Source organism: Kogia breviceps, chromosome 9, assembly GCF_026419965.1.
Source record: "Kogia breviceps isolate mKogBre1 chromosome 9, mKogBre1 haplotype 1, whole genome shotgun sequence".
Lineage (NCBI taxonomy): Eukaryota > Metazoa > Chordata > Mammalia > Artiodactyla > Physeteridae > Kogia > Kogia breviceps.
In genome coordinates, this window is record NC_081318.1 from 100,903,324 (window position 1) to 100,926,216 (window position 22,893).

The window sequence follows — 22,893 nt, forward strand, 5'->3', positions numbered from 1 at the left end:
GATTCACATGCATTTGGAAGAAATAATGCAGAGATCCAATTTCACTATTTTTACATGCACTTATGTGTATATCTGTCTTTAGTTCTGTGCAATGTTACCACATGTGTACTACCACCACAGTCGAGATACAAGAATCTGTGGTTTCCCAAGCCGCCAGGTGATTCGGATGTAGCCAGGCCTTGGGAAACATTTCTAAAATGAAACCATAAGAGCAGGAACAGATCATTTTTTCATAAGGATTCGTCTGAGTACTCTAAGTGTGCTAACAGACCAGCAACATAGGTCTCACCTGGGAGCTTGATGGAAGTGCAGGATCTCAGATCCCATCTCACACTTAATGAATCAGTCTTCATTGTAATAAGATCCCTAGGTAATTTGTGTACACACTGAGCTTGAAGGATACCTAATGAATGGGTAAAAACAAAACAAAACAAACACAAACTCAAACAATAACAACAACAAAAAACCCAAGTCAGTTTTCTGAAATTGGGTTCAGATATTTATTCTTGTAGTAAATAACTCTTATAGTAAAGATAGTTTCTCTTGTAGTAAAGATAAACTCAGTTTCTGACAAAATTGGAGATACTAGGTTTGTCTCAAGCTCCTGTTGAAGCTCTTTTGGTGTCTATCACTATTTTCTGCTTTCATTTTTATATTTGTTTTGAGATCCTGAGAAAGAATTTTTAGAAAAAAGTGCCACACAGATGGAAAGATATACCATATTCATGGATTGGAAGAATTATTATTGTGAAAATAACAATACTACCCAAGGCAATCTACAGATTCAGTGAAATTCCTATCAAAATATCAATAGCATTTTTCAAAGAACTAGAACAAATAACTTAAAGATTTGTATGGAAACAAAAAAGACCCCAAATAGCCAAAATAATCTTGAGAAAGAAAACAGAGCTGGAGATATCATTCTTTCTGACTTCAGATTATATTACAAAGCTACAGTAACCCAAACAGTACGATACTGGCACAAAACCAAACACATATATCAATGGAACAGAATAGAGAGCCCAGAAATAAACCCACACAGTTATGGTCAATTAATCAAACAAAGGAAGCCAGAGTATACAATGGAGAAAAGACAGTCTCTTCAATAAGTCATGCTGGAAAAACTGGAAGCTACACATGGAGGAATGACATTAGGACCTTTTTTCACATCATATACAAAAATAAAATAGATTAAAGACCTAAATGTGAGACTGGAAACCATAAAACTTCTAGAAGAAAACATAGACAGAATACTCTGAGGTAAATCATAGCAATATTTTTTTGGATCTGTTTCCTAAGGCAAAGGAAAGAAAAGCAAAAATAAGTAAATAGGACCTAATTAAACTTAAAAGTTTTTGCACAGCAAAGGAAACCTTTGACGAAACTAAAAGGTGGCCTGCTGAATGGGAGAAAAGATTTGCAACTGATGCAGCTGACAAGGGGTCAATCTCCAAAATATATAAACAGCTCGTACAACTCAATATCCAAAAAATGAGCAACCCAATTTAAAAATGGACAGAAGACCTGAATAGACATTTTCTCAAAGAAAACATACAGATGGCCAACAGGCACATGAAAAGATGCTCAACATCACTAATAATCAGAGAAATACAAATCAAAACCACCAGGAGATATCACCTCACACCTGTCAGAATGGCAGACACCAAAAAGACCACAAATAGCAAATGTTGGCAAGAATGTGGAGGAAAAGGAACCCTTGTACACTGTTGGTAGGAGGTAAATTGGTGCAGCCACTGTGGAACACAATATGGAGGGTCCTCAAAAAACTGAAAATAGAACTACTGTATGATCCAGGAACTCCACTCCTGGGTATATATCTGAAGAAAACAAAAGCACTAATATGAACATCCCAGTGTTCAGAGCAGCAGTATTTACAATTGCTAAGATGTGGAAGCAACCTAAGTATCCATCAGTAGATGAATGGATAAAGAAGATGTGGTTTATATACACAATGGAATACTACTCAGCCATAAAAAAGAGTGAAATTTTACCATTTGCAACAACATGGATGGACTTTGAGGGCATTATGCTTGGTGAAATAAGTCAGGCAGAGAAAGAAAAATACCATATGTTATCAATTATATGTAGAATCTAAGAAATGAAATAAACTAGTGAATATAACATAAAATAAACCGACTCACAGATATATAAAACAAAATAGTGGTTACCAGTGGGGAGAGGAAAGGGGGAAGGGGAGGATAGGAGTAGGGAATTAAGGTACAGAGTACTATGTATAAAATGAATAAGCTACAAGGATATATTGTACAGCACAGGGAATATAGCCAATATTTTATAATAACTATAAATGCAGTATAATCTTTAAAAATTGTGAATCACTGTGTTGTACACCTGAAACTTATTGTAAATAAACTATACCTCAATTTTTTAAAAAAACCTTCCACTTTGTACAACCACTGGGAACACGCTTCTAGTTGCTAAAAATAAGATGCTGCCCAGTTCATGAATTGCCTAAATAGAGCCGATCAGATCTTCAAAAGAGAAAAAAGAAAAAAAAAGAAAAAGAGCTACATTGAGGAAAATAAATAAGACCAGGCTGGGTAGCCCTATTGATAGATATATTTCTTATTTTAGGACATTTTCCAGCTCTCTTCTGCCTTGATCCCTGTCAAAGAATAAATAAGGATATTTACAGTGTTTTCCTCTCTCCCTTTCTCCATACTACATGTAAGGTGCCAGAGATTTATCAGTAAACAAGATATGATTCTGTTTCTTCAGGAGCTGACTGTCTATTGGGGATGTGTAAAATCAATCACAATGTGATGAAGGACGTGTGAGAAGAAAACCAACAAGGGAGTACCCAGCTCATCCTGGGGAAAATGTCCAATAGGGTTTCATAGAGGTGCAGCTATTCAAACTGGATGCAGAAGGCTGAATAAGAATATGCTCTAGGCACATTTATCAATCAGAGGGTCAGCAGAAGACAAATTTAGCCGTGATAGTTCAAAGGGAGATACTACATACAACAGTGAGGCCGAGGGCGAAGAACAGATAAAGAGGTAGGAAAAGTGGGAGACTATTGTCTCTTCATAGGGCAAAAGGGACAAGAAGGAAGTAGAGTTCTTGGAGCCCAGTGAGAGCTGAAACTGCAGAAGAGGCACTGCCTGGTTGACACTATAGTCGTGGAGACACCTGGCTACTTCCAGAGGTACAGCGCCTAAGCTCTGAGGGAGCTGCGAAGAAATTCCGTGAACTCTTTCTCTTCCCATCGGTGCCTCCCGTTGGCTAAACCTAATGAAAAGTCAGCTGGCAAGGGAACTGGGACTGCAGCCCATTGGGTCAGTGTCCAGAGCACCAAGCAGGGCTGAGCAGGCTGAGAAAGGATGGAGGTTGAAGGGTAAAGTAAAATAACCACAAGGTAAGGGAGAAATGGTAATTTCAGGGAGCAGGAACATGTACTGACGCATAGAAATGTAAAAGGTGATTGGCAACTCTGGGGAGTGACAAGGATCACAGGAGGCAGAAATGGGAAAGGAGAGTAGAAGCAGGACATTTATCCAGAAGTGGGCTGGATAAATATTAATAAATAGCTAAGACCTTTGGGGACAGGCACTTTGTTAAATACGTAATTTATTCCATGCAATCCTCACGTGGTTAGGAAGTTGGCCATATGCCACATAGCAGTTATGACTCTTGTTCACAAATGTAATTTTTTTTTTTTTTTACATTAACTCAGATTTGGCTCTGAACCTTTACCCCATCTTGGTAACTTGTATTTCAGTCATTATTTTGGTGCCTGCCTTCTCCTTTGAGTTGCATATAAATCCAGGAGATGAGCACGGTGCCCACATAAATGGGGAGGACCCTAATTTCCAGGCCACTAGATTCTGCTTACCTTCTCTTTGTTACTTGGAATCCCTGGATTTTCATCCATGAGTGGGACCCTGGAGTCTCTGTGGAGGCTGTGAGCCCCATTGAACCTTAGTAGGTTCTTTCTTCATCCTTCCTAAAGTCATAATCTGTGTCGGAATCTTTCGGTAAGAGTCTTAGGAGGTATACTGTCTCCTGTTCCTCTTTTAGTCAAGGTTATACTTAGAGTTTTTAATTTATATCAGTTATAATCTGTGACCATTTTTTATATTTATACTTTTGTAACCTATTCTACTTTTGGAAAATATAAACAGTTACTGCTCCTTGGAGGTTGTGGGGTGCGTTACCACTAACTCTCCTGAGCAAGGGTTGGTCAACTTTTTTGGTAAAAGGCAAATTTAGGTTTTGGAGGTCAAGAGGTAAAATTGAAGATGCTATGTAGGTAGTTATACGATACGAGAAAAAAAAAATTTCCACAAGATTTTGATTGATGAAATTAAAATAGTACTAATTGAGAATTTTGGTAATACAGATTTGCGAATGAGAAGAGTGGAATTATTTTTGGGGAGGATAACCTTTCACTTAGTTGGGGTGCAAAGTTATTGTTCCCTGTCATCAGAATTGATTGCAAATGTTTGTCGCTTATTGCTGACCCGTAATAAGTATTTACGTATTTCATCTTTGAAAATGTCTTTTCACACAGTAAGGTGTTGCCGAATAGTGCTATCAATCCACAAGCTTCTGATATTTTTTTTAAGCGTCTGATTTTAATTGAGCATATTCATTGCCTGGAAGGCATTTATAGAATTTATTAGATTTTTTTCTCCTGATGTTTTCCTTTTACATGTCATTATATTGCAGATTAACCACTTAGAATGGAAAGTTAGGTGGAAGCTCCTTAATCGCACAGTTAAAAAGATTTTGAAATATGGAAATTTCCTTTGCACTTGCATCGGAAGTCTGAAAAAACACCGCTGTAGTTTGAGCTCACAAAATGTATCTGCTGTAAATTTCTGTGGGAATGAAATCTCACTATTTGTTTTAACCTTTGCCATCATGGGAAATATGTAAAGTAGCCCAACCTTACTTTTGATTCAGACAACATTAGTTTTCATTGAAATGACTTAACATTAATTGTCATTGAAGTGACTTTACTGTTATAAAAATTTGGCATGTATGTGCTATTTTGCCTTGTAATTTTAGGTAGAATTCATTGAAAAAGATTATCAAGTCCACAGGAAAAGCTAATTTCCAAATCTATTCAGTGGTCAATGGTAGTGGTTGGGGGTTGGGTTTTTTTTCTTTCTTTTTTTTTTTTTTTTTAAATTCAGAAAAGACTCATTCCTGACCCTGAGCTTAATAAAATCACAGTAAAACTTTATACTGTTAAGCCGTAGAATTGCTGTGTGGTAGAATGAGTCAGGCTATTCAGCTTCTATTTCTGAGAAAACTTCATAGGACTAACAATGGTTAAGCTCACAGAGCAGATGAAGATTACTATTAACACTGTTGGTTTAATGTCACATGAGAGATTCAAATATTTTCCTCAGTGAATAACCTGAGTGAATTCCTGATGAATAATACAGTGAATAACCATAGGCTTTAACCATATATTTTTACAAGCTCTGTAAATTTGTCCAGCCAAGTCTTTTTTTGCTCCACACATAATTTTTACCACCCTAAGTTGTAACACCTTTTAGCAGATTCCACTTAAGTTGTATTGAATTATTGTTTTTTTCAATTTGTGTGAATATTCTTGTTTGTAGTTGTTTTGTGCAGCCTCTCATATAGGCTAATTCTTCAGTCACTTCAAAATTGGCATTGACTCCTGGTATAAAGAACAACTGAGCAGTATCCATGACATCTGTCATCTCACCAAAGCCAAGGGAAACCTCTCAAAATAATTTGTCTCGTTTTAAAATTGACTATATTGATATTGCTCCCAGTATCTTCAACTCTTTGAACAACTGTTCTTACCAAGACTAAACAAGTTTATTTTCTCTGGATCCATTGCTTCAGCTGCTGCAATCAAACATGACTTAAATTAAGTTACCATTGGTAAATGTCCTTCCTTGCCTGGCTAACAAGTGAACCACTTACAAACTCACTTTGGTTGCAGTCTCATTGTTATTATTATTATTATTTTTTTTACTTCTGCGAAGAAATTCTGCTGTGATGAGATAGTCTGTTTTGACTTTGTAATATTTTCTGCCCACTGGATTTTCTGTGAGTTGGGAATACTGTGATGAGTGCTTCATCTGGCATATATCCTATTCTTTTAGTACAGATAGTGTCATTGAATAATATAGTGCTTTGTCATCTAATTCAGTAACAGCATGGTCCATCTTCCAGTGTGTGCTAAAAGTATGGCACACTTCTCCTCTTGTTTTGGTTTGATGGGTATGCACTGGTAATAAAAAAAAATTATGGTAAGGTAATACACATGACATTTGAAATGCTGTTAAATTATAACTGCATCACCGTGATTCATAGTACAACAAGCAGGTGTGCAAAACAGTGAGAGTGAAAGGGCCACATGTGGCCTCTATCACAACCAATAAACTTTTTAAATTTTATTTTTTATTTTTTTATTGAAGTATAGTTGATTTACAATGTTGTGTGAGTTTCTGGTGTACAACAAAGTGATTCAGATATATATATGTATATATATATATTCTTTTTCATTATGGTTTATTACAAGTTATTGAATATAGTTCCCTCTGCTATATGGTAGGAACTTGTTGTTTATTTTATGTATGGTAGTTTGTATATAATAGTTTGTATCTGTTAATCCCAAACTCCTAATTTATCCTTCTCCCACCCCCTTTCCCCATTGGTAACCATAAGTTTGTTTTTTATGTCTGTGAGTCTGTTTCTGTTTTGTAAATAAGTTCATTTGTTTCATATTTTAGATTTCACATATAAGTGAGATCATACGATATTTGTCTTTCTCTGTCTGACTGACTTCACTTAGTATGACAATCTCTAGGTCCATCCATGTTGCTACAAATGGCATTATTTCATTCTTTTTCATGGCTGAGCAGTATTCCATTATATATATACCACATCTTCTCTATCCATTCATCTGTCAGTGGACATTTAGACAACAACTAAACTTTTGTAGTGCAAAAGCAGACATAGATGTAATCAGATGATCATGTTCTAATAAAACTTTGTGTACACTGAAATTTGAATTTAATTTTAATATAATTTTCATCTGTTATGAAATATTATTTTTCTTTTGATTTTTAAAAACCATGTGAATATATAAAGATAATTCTTCTCTGTGGTCCTATGAAAATGGTCAGCAGGCTGGATTTGGCCTTCAGGCCACTGTTTGCTGACCCTTGCTGCTGACAATCGCTGATCTATGATAATTAGTAAAATCTCAGAGACACCGAAAAATACAGATGTCTAGGTCCTGCCTTAGGACTTGGCATACAAAGTTAGGAAACCCTGGCTACCTAGTTTACCATTAAATCCCCAGCACATAGATGCTCAATAAGTATTTTTTTTTGAGTAAGTAAAAGACAATTTCTGGCATATAATAAGCCTATAAAGGTCTATTGGATGAATGAAATGAATGAATGATTTACTGTATATCTTACACAATATATGGGATCCTAAAGATAGTGAGATTAAAATGAATTGTTTAATCTTAGAGCCATTAAAATAGAGCGAGGCTAGCCCCGAGGAACATGAAGTGTTTAGTAGCTGGGAATCATTTTGGCCAGGTTACTAATTTATGTAATAATAACTGGAGAGCTAATATTATTTTGGTTAATTAAGGTGTGAGGGAGGTGTAGCAAATAAAACAATCTGCAGGGTATTTCAATAAGTTTCTTTACAGTTGGATTTTATAATTAAATTCCTTTAAAAAGTTATGCAGAGAAAATGAAAGAATTTTCAACAAGGCAAGGTTTTTAAGCCAAAGAAGCTAGTAGCTAATTGCATTTTTCAGGAGGGTGAACTCAGTGTATTTTTGCTATTTTAATATGCTAGACTATTTATTTAACCAAAGACCTCCCCCTCCCCAATTAATATGGACTTTCAGGAATCTGGTTTGCCTCTAAGATATGGTAAATGTGGGACATATGATAGATAGATATATATAGATATATAGATATAGATATAGATATATAGATATATATAGATATATAGATAGATAGATATGATAGATAGTTAACCAGAGGTACTACATTTTTCAAACTCATTTATACACTGCACTCAGAGAACTCAGTAAGCTTTTTTTTTTTTTTTTGGGGGGGTCACACATCTGCCTTTATTGTGAGCGGCAGGTGGGACACTTCCAGCATAGTAAAAAAAAAAGATAATTTGCAAAAGCAGGGATTCAGTGAAGCCACCTGGTTGGGACCCTTGGGAGCTCATACGTAGATGCCGACCCAGAGCAGCGGGAAGAGGACTGCAAAGCCCAGGAGGAGTGAGGCCACCAAAGAGATGAGGAGCTCTTTGTAGACATCCCGAGCGTATTTGGTGGAGGTGGCCTCATAAACTGAGAACCAGGCGGTGAAGAGCATGCCAGTGGCCAACAGCGCCAGGGTCAGATGGGGGAGGACAGCCAGGTTCCCCGGGCTGGTGCCTCTGCTCAGGGCTTCAGATTCCACTTCGCTGGGCACAGGGTCCTCAGGAAGCTTTTAAGCATCCCCTTTGGCACGGGGCTATGTCCCATGGATACACACCGATTTATCAACTCGGAGGCGTTTCTCACCCCAGCAGCCTTGACTTTGTGTTCTGTCACTTACTAGAGCAAGACTGGACATGACATGGCAATATTAAGTTCAAGTTTCATGTTTGGCTTATTTTTCTGCTATAAGGGTGGGATCCTGGCTAACACATCCTAACTGTATTGTTGTAGTCTAGGTGCTTACCCTTCGCAAGCCTTGGTTTCTTCCTCTGAGAAGTTGTAAAATGATCTACTTCAGGGCTTGATTGTGGAGAGTAAATGAGACAATACGTGTCAGCTGCTGAGCACAGTGCTTACAGAATGGTAATGGTAGCTGTTATTTATATTAAATGACAGATTTCATACTGTAATATTTCTTAATTTAAGCTGACTAGGTGACTGTTGACACTGCATAATACAAGCTTACTATGGACGGAGTGAACAGTAACTACTTACAAATGTTGGATAAATGAACTCCAGCCTATTTTTTTTTTTTTTTTTTTACATCTTTATTGGAGTATAATTGCTTTACAGTATTGCGTTAGTCTCTGCTGTACCTAGGGGCAGAACTCCAGCCTTTTAATATCCACAGGATAGCGCATGGGTCTGCTGTGCATGTGTGAGCAAGACTTCTTTTTAACAACTCTTTTTCTTGTATCCTGATGTTGCTTGGAGAGGGTAAATGCATATTTCACTAATGAGATTTGCAAGGACTACAAGAGCTATTATTCCTTCCTTCCTTCCTTCATTGTTTATTTCAACAAATACTGGGCACTTACAACGTGCTAAGCATGGGCCACCATGAAGAATAAGACATTGCCTCTGCTTCTGAGGCGCTCACTTGTAGCGGCGGAGACAGTCAAGTTAGCGACTGCTGCGGTAACAGAGTAATTGCGTGGTGACATGGCCATGAGTGGAAGGGGCACCTAACCTGGCTTTGGGAGACCAGAGAAGATTTCCCTGGAGAAGGAGATCTCGGCTGAAGCGAGGTGCAGGAGTGACGAGGGATGGTTCTAGCAGCAGCAGGAGCAGTGAAAGCATCTGGAGAGGTTTTTAAGGGCCTTGGAAGCCATGTTGTGAAATGCAAACACTATCCTGAGGGTGGGAAGGAGCCTCTGAAAGGTTTTAAGTACACAAAAAACATTTGTGTTTAGAAATATAATTTTGGTAGTAGTGCGGAACAAGTAAAGACTGTGGGCGAGGAGACCAGTTCAGAGGGTGTTGCGGTACCCCAGGCAACAGAACACAGTGGCCATGGGGATGGAGAGAAAGCAAACAGATTCATGATCTGCTAAAGGTTAGAGTTATATTACTTGGCCAATAACTGAGGGTGAGGATGTGAAAGATGGAGGATTAAATCCTGATTCCCAAGTTTTTTACTTTAGCTGCCGGTCATTCGGTGAGAGGAAGAGCAGGTTTTGTCTGGGGACATGGGAAAATGATGAATTCTTTTGCAGGCATATTGATTTTTTTTAGTGCTTATGGGACCTCTGAATTGAGGACCCCCCCCTCCCCCCACAACCGCCGCCAGATGTCTGCAGTTTTGGAAAGGCGTGCTAGCACATGTTCCATCTCCCAGGAGGGAGTCTAATCAGTTTTTTGGGATACGAACAAAGCACAGGTTCTTCACCCCTCAAAAAAGAGAGAGAAAATTAGAAAAATCTAGAAAGAAATAATTTATCTTAAAATTTAGTGTCGATTAAAAAAGTGAAATTTTATTTTGTGGTTTAGTGGTGGTTTTATTTTGAATGACCAAGGTGGTGGGAACTAGAGATACAGATGGAATAAAGATGACAGTTAAAATGACTGAGTGGATGAGATTATTGTGGGGGGATGAAGAGCAGGGGTTTTCTTTCCTGACTGCACATTGGAATCACTTGGAGAACTTAAAAAATATAATCCTGATGCCTAAGAACTGTCCCCAGAAATTCTGACTGAATTGCTCTAGGATGGCCTGGGGCAATGTTTGAGAAGCACTGGCCTAGAGTGAGAAGAGGTCCCAGTAAAGAATATGGAGGACCACAGCATTTAAGGATCAGGCCAGAGAGGAAAGTTAAGATAGCTGGGCTGCCATGGAGTTCAAGGAAACACTACTCTTCAGGAGCATCAGGTGTAGCTGCATCATATATGCTTGATTCAGATAGTTGAGAGAGAAGTTCAAGAACCAACCAACCAACCAACCAATCATCATAGTCCTCCAGTGTCCATCACGACCAACTAAAGTGTTCCTCCTGGAACTAACTATAAGGATGAAAATGACTGCTATAGTTAAAGATTCTGGTACTAAGTCTGCATGCCAGAGAAGGGAGGCTGGGAAAGGAATTCATGTATGTATCTGCTCTCTCTGTCTTTCTCCATATATACATACACTTATCTTTCTCGATTATAGTATAATAGCTCTAGTATAATAGTATGGTATGAGACTTCCCTGGTGGCACAGTGGTTAAGAATCAGCCTGCCAACGTAGGGGACACGGATTTGAGCTCTGGTCTGGGAAGATCCCACATGCCATGGAGCAGCTAAGCCCGTGTGCCACAACTACTGAGCCTGTGTGCCACAACTACTGAAGCCCACACACCTAGAGTCTGTGCTCCACAACAAGGGAAGCTACCGCAATGAGAAGCCCGCGCACCACAACAAAGAGTAGCCCCCGCTTGCCGCAACTAGAGAAAGCCAGTGCGCAGCAACAAAGACCCAACACAGCCAAAATAGATAAACAAATAAATTTAAAAAGAAAAAGAAACGCTCAAAAAAAAATAGTATAGTATATATAGCTGTTAGTATTAACAATGATCACATTCAACACAGGAGAAAAGTTGAAAGTAGAAATTTAAGTCTGGAAGCAACAATGTAGTTTTTAAAAATTGAGATGTGATTCACATGCCATAAAATTCATTTTTTAAAAATGAATTTAAAAATGTACAATTCAGTGGTTTTTAGTGTATTCGTAAGGTTGTACAACTATCACTACTATCTAATTCCAGAAAACAAATGTAATTTTGACCTGTGTGATGGGATTACAATTCTCTCTTAGTCATTTTATTTGTAAAATATAACTTAGTCTAATAGTATATGAAAACAGTTCTGTTTTAAAAAAATAAAAAGCAAAAATGCAAAGAAACCCTTCATCTATTAAAAAAAAAAACTCTGGCACTGAGATATTTACTAACTCACTAAACAACACAAACAAACAAACAAACAAAAAACCCACTCACTAAATAGCAGCAAAAAAACCCCCCACTCTTATTAAAAAAAATGTTACTTTACTTCCAGGCGATAGAACCAGCATCATCTGCCATTAATAGTAGGTAAGAGTAAAAATAAATGTAATGGAAATTATTAATGTAAATTTTTAAGTGAGGCAAAGATATTTCTCCCTAATTCCTCTTAAATTTCTCCTCTTACATCCACTTACCTCCATCACTGCTGCCCGCGCTCTCGTCCATCATCCCTCTTTCTTGTCTCCCTGCTTCCATTCTTGCATCGCAAGGATTAAAGAGCTGATCCTTAACTTGGCTTTCCTGTCTCGCGTGACCTGTCTTTCCCTGCTAGCCCATCGTCATCTCCCACCGTTCTCTTCCTTCTTTACTGCACTCCAGGCAAATTGCCTCTTTCGCTTCCTCAGATGAGTCACTCCCCTTTCAGCCCCTAAGCCTTTGCTCGTGCCATTCTTTCCATCTCCCTGGAATACTCTGCTGCCTCTCTTCACCTGGTAAACTCCTACTTACCCTTCAGATTTTATCTCTAATGTCAACTTCTCAGGAAGTCTTCCCTGACCACACTTCCATGCTTCTTGCTCTTCCCTGCTGACTCCAATATCCCATTGTAAAACTTTAGTCTTTATGGTATGTGTTTATTTTTGTGATTATTTGTTTGATGTTCATGATCTGTCTCAATAGATTATAAATTTAATAAGAGCAAGGGCTGGGTCTGTTTTGCTTGTTCTTGTACCCCCAGATATAGCACAGAGTCTGGTACACAGTGGGCTCTCAGTACATATTTTCTTGAACAAAAATAAGTGAATGAGTAAATGAATGGATCCATTGTCCTTGATTGGTTGTATTCTGAGCTCCACGTTCTTTCTTGTTTTTTCCTGACTGGAATGTTTATCTTATACTGAGGTCAATACGATGACTGCACAGAGTTACCGTCTTTGGTCTGCAGTTGCCTCAAGTTCAGACTTTCTCTTCACCAGCCACATATCCATAGCTGAAGCTACTATCAATTCTAATTTACCACTATTCAGAACTAGGCAACCACAGAATTGAAGGAAGTCTATTTTCCCAGCTTGGCTCGTTTTCAAAATCATCTGGAGACCTTTGCAAAATGCAAATTCCTGGGTTGTAGGCTTACTGAATTAGAACTTTTGGTTGGAGCCTGGGTGTTTTTATTTTTAATAAGTTCTCCAGGTAGTACTTTTTTTTTTGCGGTACACGGTCCTCTCACTGTTGTGGCCTCTTGGCTTCTTGCGGAGCACAGGCTCCGGACGCGCAGGCTCAGCGGCCATGGCTCACGGGCCCAGCCGCTCTGCGGCATGTGGGATCTTCCCAGACCGGAGCACGAACCTGTGTCCCCGGCATCGGCAGGCGGACTCTCAACCACTGTGCCACCAGGGAAGCCCTAGGTAGTACTTTTAATAAGTACTCCAGGTAGTTCATATTCACTAGCACTGCACTGCAGAGTGGTATTTGGGAACCAGTACCCCAGAAAACTTGGCAAAATGCTTGTTGTGACTATCTTCCCTCTTTGTTTTGGAGATGGAGTGGAGGATGGGGAGACAGTTGAGTATTATAATATATTTCTTTGGCTTTTGTGGAAAGAAAACAGCTTCTAAGTTGAGTTCTTCCTGAAGAAACTAATTCCCACTTATGCCTGTAACATTTTCTCTATGATTTCTTCCCTTTTTACACTATCAAATATTCTATTGTAATCCTGACTTCCCTTGTCCATATTGCAGCAGCTTAGGCTGTAACTGTCTAACAATTTTATATACATTGGCCACTCATGAAATGTTACACTCGGCTATTGAGAGAAGGAAGGGAGATGAGATAGGGCCATGCCAAGAAATGATTCTGTAGCAGTTCTGGTCTCTAAGAAGGGGAATGGGGCAGACATATGTCTCAATCATACTGTTTAAGAGACATAGAAAAGTTAATCCACGTGGGTTTAATATCTACCCACTTACAGTGGGCAGGAAACGGCAGTAGGTGGAAGAGGGGCCTTGAACGGAGGTCACAGGGGATCAGGTGGCCCTGAGGATTATGATGCCGAGGATCAGCTGCAGTAGATCCTAGGCTCCTATGAATCGTGTGTGTATTTATGTTGGGAGGTAGTTGTGGAAAGGAGGAAAGAAACTGGGGACATCTAGCAGCATAGCAGCGCGATAGCTGGTTGAAGTGAGGCCCATGGCCAGGCTGTAGTGCCAGTAGGGAACTTGAGATGATACTAGACAGGTGACAGAAGTTCAGTTCAGGTTCATGCAACACATGGCATCGTTTGTGAAACACAGGACGTTGCAGCTAAATTGGGAGCAGGGGAAGGTGAGACACCCTGGGCACCTTGGATCCTGGATTTAGGGCAGTCTGCAAATATCTGACTCTGCCCATGAGTGGGAATGGAGCTTCTGATCTACCTCCGGTGTTGATCCTCACTGGCACTCCAGAGCTGAATAGTAGGAAGCTATCCCGTTACACCTGCCTCCCTTTCCCCCTCAGCTTAATTAGTAAAGGACACCTAGAGGAGGTAGGTAGAAAGGAAGGAAGAAAAAAATAAGAATAGTTTTTGCAAAAATGAGGGAGGGATCAGTTTTAAAGAAGAACCAGTTTCCTTTTGGTACTTTTCTCTGAATTTTTTACTTTGGTTACTGAGTTGCGCCCATAAGAAACGTTGGGGTCAGTCTTGAATTCTCTTGTTCCACTTGCCCTATCCTTAACATGGTATCAATTCTGCCGCCTAAATATCTCTGAAATCTCTCTCTCCTCTCCTGCCCTTAGCTGTTCTCTGCCTCCGTGCCCTTCCTGCTCCAGTGCCTCCTCAAAGTTCACCTTCTGTACTAAAAATCTGAGTGTCTCCATCCCACTCAGAAGGCTTCAGTGTTTCCCTCTGACAATTAAGATAAATATTTATTGAATATTTCTGTGTTTCTGTATACAGCCGATCATCATGATTCACGGACTCTGTATTGTGAATTTGCCTACTTGTCAGAATATGTTTGTAATCCCTAAATCAATACTCACGTGCTATCATGGTCACTCGCAATACTGCACAGAGAAGCGTTGCCTGTCACGCATGTTCCCAGCTGAGGCCAAACTGAGCGATGCTCTGCCTCCTAGTTTCAGCTCTCATACTGTAACTTAGTGTCCTTCCAATGGTCTACTTAGTACCGTGGTTTTCACGTGTTTGAGCTGTCTCATGTGACTTTGCTGTTTAAAAGCAAGGACCCCGAGAGAGTGGCATGGACTTATATACACTACCAAATGTAAAATAGATAGCTAGTGGGAAGCGGCCGCATAGCACAGGGAGATCAGCTCGGTGCTTTGTGACCACCTAGAGGGGTGGGATAGGGAGGGTGGGAGGGAGACACAAGAGGGAGGAGATATGGGGATGTATGTATACGTATAGCTGATTCACCTTGTTATAAAGCAGAAACTCACACACCATTGTAAAGCAATTATACTCCAATAAAGATGTTTAAAAAAAACAAACAAAAAACAAGGACCCCAAGTGTAATGTTGAAGTGCCGTCTAGCGTTCCTGTGTTCCTAAGTACAAGGAGACTGTAATGTGCCTTATGGGGATAATACATGTGTTAGATAAGCTTCATTCTTGCATGAGTTATAGTGAGTTCAATATTAGTGAATCAACAATACATATTAAATAAGGTGTCTTTAAACAGAAATACACATAAAAGAAGGCTATGTATCAATGCAGTGGTAAAAGTATTGTGACCAGAAGCTCTTAGGAACCTAACCCTGTATTTCACCCAGGAGAACAGTTTTTTGCAAATTCTGTGCTCACTGCAACTTTATAGAATATAACCACTGCAAATAACAAGAATTGACTGTATATTGACTCAATTAATTCTTATGCACATGCAGCTATTATCCTTGTTTTACAAATATGGAAACCAAAGCTTAGGGAAGTTAAGTAATTTCACCAAGGTCCAGTGAGTGGTGTACCTGGAACTAGAACTCAGCACAATCTGACACCAAAATTCATGCCCCTGACCAATAGGCTCTGAGGTCTAAAAGCCTTAGCACGGCAGCTGAGTTCTCTTCCTCTCTGCCCCTGCCTCCCTTCCCGGCTCTCTTCTCCCCTGATCCCCTGTCTGTAGCTGAGTAGCCATATATGACACATTTAATTTCCTGAAAATGCCATCTTCCCTCAGCCCTCTTTGTTTTGGGCCATGCTATTTTCTTTGCATATCTTACTTTCTTCTTCTTCTAGGTAAGTTCATATGTATTCTTCTTGCATTTCAATGCTAACTTTAAAAAGCATGTCGACATGGAGAAAAAAAAGCAGGTTGCTGGACCAGAACCACGTACAGAGTGATGTCCCTGGAATATGTATGGCGTGGTGGTGATGATTAACGTGTGAGAAATTCCTGAGGGGGGAATGAGTCTTCAGGGGAGATTGGTGGGATTCTGAGCAGCAGGTGGTCCTCCCTGTACATATGCCCTCCGCACTCCGCCCACCCCGGAGGGTCAGGAGTGATTGTCCCCCAGGAGAGGTCATTGCTCAGTCCCTCTGTATGAAAGTGGTTGCTTTATGTGTAGCAGGGGTTACAGGAAGAGGTATACCAAGGGATCTTCACCTTCAGGGGTTCTTTTCACTATGCTTAGGGTGGGTGTGGAGGGAAATGTAAGTAAGTAAGAAAGAAAGAAAGAAAGAAAGAAAGAAAGAAAGAAAGGAAGGAAGGGGAAGGAAGGAAGGAAGAAAGAAAAAGGAGAAGAGAGAAGCGGGGAGGAAAGGGAGAAGGAGGAGGGGGAGGGGGAGGAGGAGGAGAAGAAAACAGTGTGATAGAGATGGAGAGAGAGAGAGACAGAGAGAGGGAGAGAGCAAGAGACACAAAGTGGAGATACACCTAAATGTTAACTGTGGTAATCTCGGTTTTAAGATTTGGGATAATTTTCATTTTTATTCTTTTTGCTTCTTGGTATTTTTCTAATATTTCTACAACTTAAGTATATTACTTTTTAATAAGAAAAAATATTTTTATGAAGCACCTCAGCTATAACTTGCATTCATGCAAAATGTGAGCGCTATATGCTTTAAACTAGCAATAACAAGCTTAGTGTTAATTTATCGAGCACCTGTGGTGTGTTAAACACTTCATCCTGAACTCTCAGTAACATTGTGCAAGATTTATTATTATTATTATTTTACAGGGAGAGAAACTGCTGGTCAAAGAAGTTACATGACTTGCTCAGAGACATGTAACAAATGGCACAGAGCTAGATAGTCCCGACTTAAAAGACCATGAACATTTCTTGTTTATTTTTGTGGTACGCGGGCCTCTCACTGCTGTGTCCTCTCCCGTTGCGGAGCACAGGCTCCAGACGCGCAGGCCCAGCGGCCACGACTCACGGGCCCAGCCGCTCCGCGGCATGTGGGGTCTTCCCGGACCGGGGCACGAACCCGCGTCCCCTGCATCGGCAGGCGGACTCCCAACCACTATGCCACCAGGGAAGCCCTATTTTTTTAGTATCACGATTACACAACCATCCTTCAAATGAGACCTAAGGTTGTTTGTATGTTTTTGATGCGGTCTTACTGGCTTGAGGTTTTTATTTAAAGTTTTGTTTTGGGGTTTTATTTTTCTGAGGCTCTTCCTGCTGTCTTACAAGTCCAGTAATGAAATAAGAGTTGAAGAGCTGACAGATTCACAGAGATAGTCTTTGTAACCTCATCTGTCAGGTGTCTCTATCTCTTGTTAGTTATCTGGAATTTTGAAGACCGACTGAGGCCGTTACAAAATGTACTGCACATCTTAGACCCTACATCTTTGATTAATTAGTGTTCACAAAGCACTTTGCAATTGATGAGTAAAACTGGCTGTTGAAATATACTGAATGATTCACTCTTTTTGTATTTTTCTCTTATTTTCACACTAAATGCATTAATCTGATTTTTAAAATTGTGGCATGGCTGGTCTTAAGCACTTTTTTCCTTTGAGCTCTTTATACATTATTTACCATTTGAATAGGGATATCTTTCAGAGTTTTGCTTCTTGTGATTTTCCTGGTACATATATATTTCTTTCTCAGCTGGAAAACACCATTCAAATGTTATTTTAATTCTTAATAGAATTAATTTTTTAAGTCAGTGGAAAAATCTGTAAAATTAATTCAGACAGATAAACCATACATCTATATAAACCTTTAAAGAGAAACCTAAAGATCACAGAGAAGGCTAAGAGAACAGATTATCCCACGAACAACTCTTATTTACAAGAAAAGTTAATATATGTCTTAAACACAGGGACAGATGTGACTATGAGGACATTCTTTTTTTTTTTTTTCTTCTCATCCAGATTACTTTATTTTTATTTTTTTTAACATCTTTATTGGAGTATAATTGTTTTACAATAGTGTGTTAGTTTTTCCTTTACAACAAACGGAATCAGTTATACATATACATATGTTCCCATATCTCTTCCCTCTTGCATCACCCTCTCTCCCACCCTCCCTATCCCACCCCTCTAGGTGGTCACAAAGCACAGAGGTGATCTCCCTGTGCTATGCAGCAGCTTCCCACTAGCTATCTAATTTACATTTGATAGTGTATATATGTCCCTGCCACTCTCTCACTTCGTCACAGCCCACCCTTCCCCCTCCCCATATCCTCAAGTCCATGTATGAGGACATTCTTGATCAAATAACTGCGAAGTAACCTAGATATACTGTGCCCAAGAATTCATAATCTTAAATGCATATTGATTTTTCATAAAAGAAGTCATAGCATAAATATATATATACCGAGGGTTATTAGTTTGCAAGAGCCAACTCTGAGAATCAAGATTTATACTGTGTATAAAAAACATCTCATGTTGTTTAATTGTATGTCATAGCAATAATTATTACTAAACCCTTTCAGAGAATTCATAGGTGAAAATTACTACCAGTGAAGTCCAAAGGAGTAAAACTATGATGGTATAAATTCCTAGATGATGGTATTTAAAGTTAAATTAGGAAGCTACATTTTTTTCCTTCTTATACTTTGTATGGAGAAGTTGAAGATTCTAGAAATATAGGTTTTCCACTTCGCTGTAATAGAATGATTTATATCAATTCTAGATCAGTGAAAAGTAACCCTAAAGCTTTATAGATTTTTATCCCTGAAGAGCATTATGATATTTAAAAATTACTTTTAAGTTAATAATATCCTCATAATTTGAGGACACTCATTTTGACATGTGAGAATTTTCAGTGGGAGAGTATGTACTCCTAAAGAAGGAATATAATACAAAGAAGTCCTTCAATTCAAATTAGGAAGATACTGAGGGCTTCATTCTGTCTATATATGTGTATTTCTGATTGTCCTTGATATTGGAAGTTGATAGTGCAAGTTTACTTTTGTAAGTAACAGCAGAGATAAACAGGTGATTTATCTCTGATTGACTCATTCTGTTTGTGGCAAATTAATTTTGGAAAGTATTTTCAGGAGTTTTGACAAGTTAACTCAGTTTTAATAGAAATGAGTCAATGACAGGAATAATAGAAATCTGTGAGGGTGTTTCACATATTCCATAGATAAAAAGTATTTGCAAGTTGAATTATCATAAAGAGTTCATAAAGGTAGGTACAAAATAGCTATATTAATTTTTTCTTTTTATGTCTGCTGTTATTGGCATATATAACTAGGACCCCATCTGTTATCTGGTCAAATACAAAGATGTTCTGGTTAATATTTTTTCATTTCTTATTTTTTTTGCTGTGAAGTAAGACTTGAAATTCTTAGTGAAGCAACAGAGTTACATGGCACCATACTTAGAGATGCATATAAACCCATAAGGCAAAATATTAATAGTGTGTCAGGTACTTAGTTGGGCAAGTGCTCATATAGGACTGAGAAAAGAGGAATATTAATCTCACCCATGAGTGAAAGCCACTTTCTGGGATGAAGACGAGGAAAATCAGCAATTAATATTTGTATAGTGCTTTTTACATGTATTTTCTGATCCAACCTTCAAAATGACCTTGTGAGGTAGGTGTTGTTATCTTCATTTTACAGATGAGAAAATTGAGGTTGAGAGATATTAATTACCTTAAATAACAGGTGAGCAGATAGATTTATCCCAAATCTTCTGGCTCCATATGCTTTACTTTTTCTTTCCATCAAGTGGAGACAGAGGCAAAGTATTAATCCCAATTGAGGAGATCATCACAATTTTAATGGGAGAAGTAGTACTTGAAAGCCTTAAAGGAAAGGCAAAATCTAGATCTGCAGAACCAGGGATGTCACAAACTGAAAGAGTGGTTCATGGACTGAATTCAGCCTGCAGATAAGTCTGGTGTGACAAGTCCGGTGTTTTTTTAAAAAGTCTGAATTTGAATGGCTTAGTTGAACAAGTGTTTTCTAAACATATGGCTTTTGTTAAATAGATATTTTCTAGTGTACCATTTTAATACCTTCCTTAAAAAGTTATATTCTTTCGAGTTATTTTCTTAGTGGTTATCCTGGGGACCACAATGAATATTTTAGCTTATAAAAATCTAGTTCATGTTAATAGTAACTTAGTTTCAATATTATACAAAAACTTTGTTTCTACAACTCCATTCTCTCCCCCTTTTTTGATTCTTTTCCTTTTTTATATTTATTGTATTAGGTTTTTGGGGTAGAGGTTTTATGACTCGCTTCTTTCTTTTTTTACTGTCTTCCTCTGAAATGATATAGAATTATTTACTTTAGTAAATGTCTATTAAATGAGAATGTTGGTTTTCAAAAAATGAGTGTGTAGGCTTCTCTGGTTTGTAATTATTAAGGGCCGTTGCTTACTGTGATCATACTTAGTTTGTGCTACTGAAACAGTGCTATCTGCATGAAAGATGTATTAATATCTATTCTCAGTAGGTGGAGTACAGTAGAATGCATTGAGAAGAGTGAGAGATAGAATCCATTTTCTTTTACCTCTTTAGGTTCATTGAATCCTTTGCTTCTTCAAGAGTCAGTTTGATTTTTATGATAGTATTATGCTGCAGGTCTGTGTGCTCCTGAATGTGGCAGGCTGTAATAGTAGTAGTAGTTGCTGTGGTAGTAATAGTCGTAGTAATAATAATATTAATAAGAAATTTTTGATAATATGTAAATTGTATTTTTAGCTCACTTTTGCCAGGGCTATTATAAGAGAGTTGTATTACTTAGGCTTTTTTTGCCCAAGTCTTATAATTCTTTGATCTTTTGTTCACACGGGTAAAATATTAAAATGTGATTATGAAACCTTTACAATTTTGTTTTTTAAAAGTCCAGTTCTTTTGAAAACCAGCTATAAAGCATTGCCATTTTTGCTTTTGTAAAAAAAGAAAAAATCCCTATATTTGTTGACTGGTTGTTCAGAAAAAAATACAGAATTCAGTAATTTCCAAATCAGTGTGATGAGATTGTTTCTATGTCTTAGGAGGCACCCTAGACCCATCCTAGCTAGTATGGATGTAATAAAACTTAATACATTCTCACGCACCCTGGAGCCCACGCACCACAGCTAGAGAGAGAAAACCCACAGGCCACAACTAGAGGCAAGCGCATGCCACAAAGAAAGATCCCGCACACCTCAACGAAGATCCCGCCTATTGCAACTAAGACCCGACGCAGCCAAAAAACCAAAACAAACAAACATTAATAAGGAATATATTGGCAAGTCCATATCATATCATCACCCCCATCTCTCCCACTGCACTAAAAATCCTAATCATTAAAAATCACAAACAAATAGACACACAAAAATCCCATCAAACCAAATAACTACATAACATCTGGAAAAATGTCAGTTTTGTTTAAGTAACCAAACAATGAGTGGTCTTTTTTCATGTCAGTCATTCGTGCTTATATGTATTTTATATTTTTTTCATTGGACAGTTACAGTATTTTATTTTATTTTTAAAAATTTTTGGCTGTGTTTTGGGTCTTTGTTGCCGCACACGGGCTCTCTCTAGTTGTGGTGTGTGGGCCTCTCATTGCAGTGGTCTCTCCTGCTGCGGAGCATGGGCTTCAGGTATGCGGGCTTCAGTAGTTGTGGCCCGTGTGCTCAGTAGTTGTGGCTCGCGGACTCTAGAGCGCAGGCTCAGTAGTTGTGGCACATGGGCTCAGTAGTTGTGGCTCACAGACTCTAGAGCACAGGCTCAGTAGTTGTGCCACACGGGCTTAGTTGCTCCACGGCATGTGGGGTCTTCCTGGACCAGGGCTCAAACCCGTGTCCCCTGCATTGGCAGGCGGATTCTTAATCACTGCGCCACCAGGGAAGCCCTAGCCAGTTATTTTAGAAGACGTCAATGAACTTAACTTATTCATCCAACCCATCATGCCAAGTGCTGCTGACTGTGCAGAACTGGTGTAATTGTAGTTCCTACCATTGGGGGCGGGGGGTGTCTGTATAACTCTAAAAATTTCTTGAGTGTAATAATTAAGACATACAGTAATCATTTTTATTTAATAGTGCTGTTTTTATTTTTCAAAAAACACCTAAATTATTTGAAAAAATAAGCACTGCTCTTTAGTATATTTATTTTCCTGTCTCTATATAACCTGTTTTAAGAGCATGTGGCTTTTCTGATAGAATAAATATGTTTTTCAGAATCTTGCATGATCTAGTGACTTTCTAGAATTCTATTCCTGGAAGCCCAGGAATAGAATTTTATTGCTTGTAGGTTTATCCTTCACATGTTTATACATGTGATTAAAAAAGTGAAAACCGGGGCTTCCCTAGTGGCGCAGTGGTTGAGAGTCCGCCTGCTGATGCAGGGGGCGCGGGTTCGTGCCCCGGTCCGGGAGGATCTCACATGCCGCAGAGCGGCTGGGCCCGTGAGCCGTGGCCGCCGAGCCTGCGCGTCCGGAGCCTGTTCTCCGCAACGGGAGAGACGACAACAGTGAGAGGCCCACGTACCACAAAAAAAAAAATAAATAAATAAAAGTGAAAACCTATTTTAAGGTGGAAGTGAGCTTAGCTCATACCATATCATCCCTTGAGGGAACATCACTCTCAAGGATTGGGCAGTCCACTTTATTGGATAGGAAGAGGTCATGTGTCACTAGTTTCAGTCAGCTTCTCCTTTTGATGGAAAGGAATACCCTCCAAGTGTACAGAAAGGAGCACATGAAAGAAGATAGAAAGCTTTGGCTTTGTGTCTAAGGTCATACCTTTAACTC

At 38.9% G+C, this 22,893-nt stretch overlaps 2 protein-coding genes across 5 annotated transcripts in view; one reads left to right on the forward strand and one right to left on the reverse strand.

Annotated features, from left to right (window-relative positions):
• SUGCT (succinyl-CoA:glutarate-CoA transferase) overlaps window positions 1–22,893 on the forward strand; it is an 827,778-nt gene that overhangs the window by 158,793 nt on the left and 646,092 nt on the right. The window lies entirely within an intron of this gene.
• Window positions 8,235–11,979, reverse strand: LOC131762919 (transmembrane protein 258-like). Its single transcript, XM_059074766.2, has 3 exons — window positions 11,949–11,979; window positions 9,465–9,546; window positions 8,235–8,478 (listed from the first exon to the last, which is right to left on the reverse strand). Exons 1-3 carry the CDS (start codon window positions 11,977–11,979, stop codon window positions 8,235–8,237), a joined length of 357 nt encoding a protein of 118 aa, XP_058930749.1.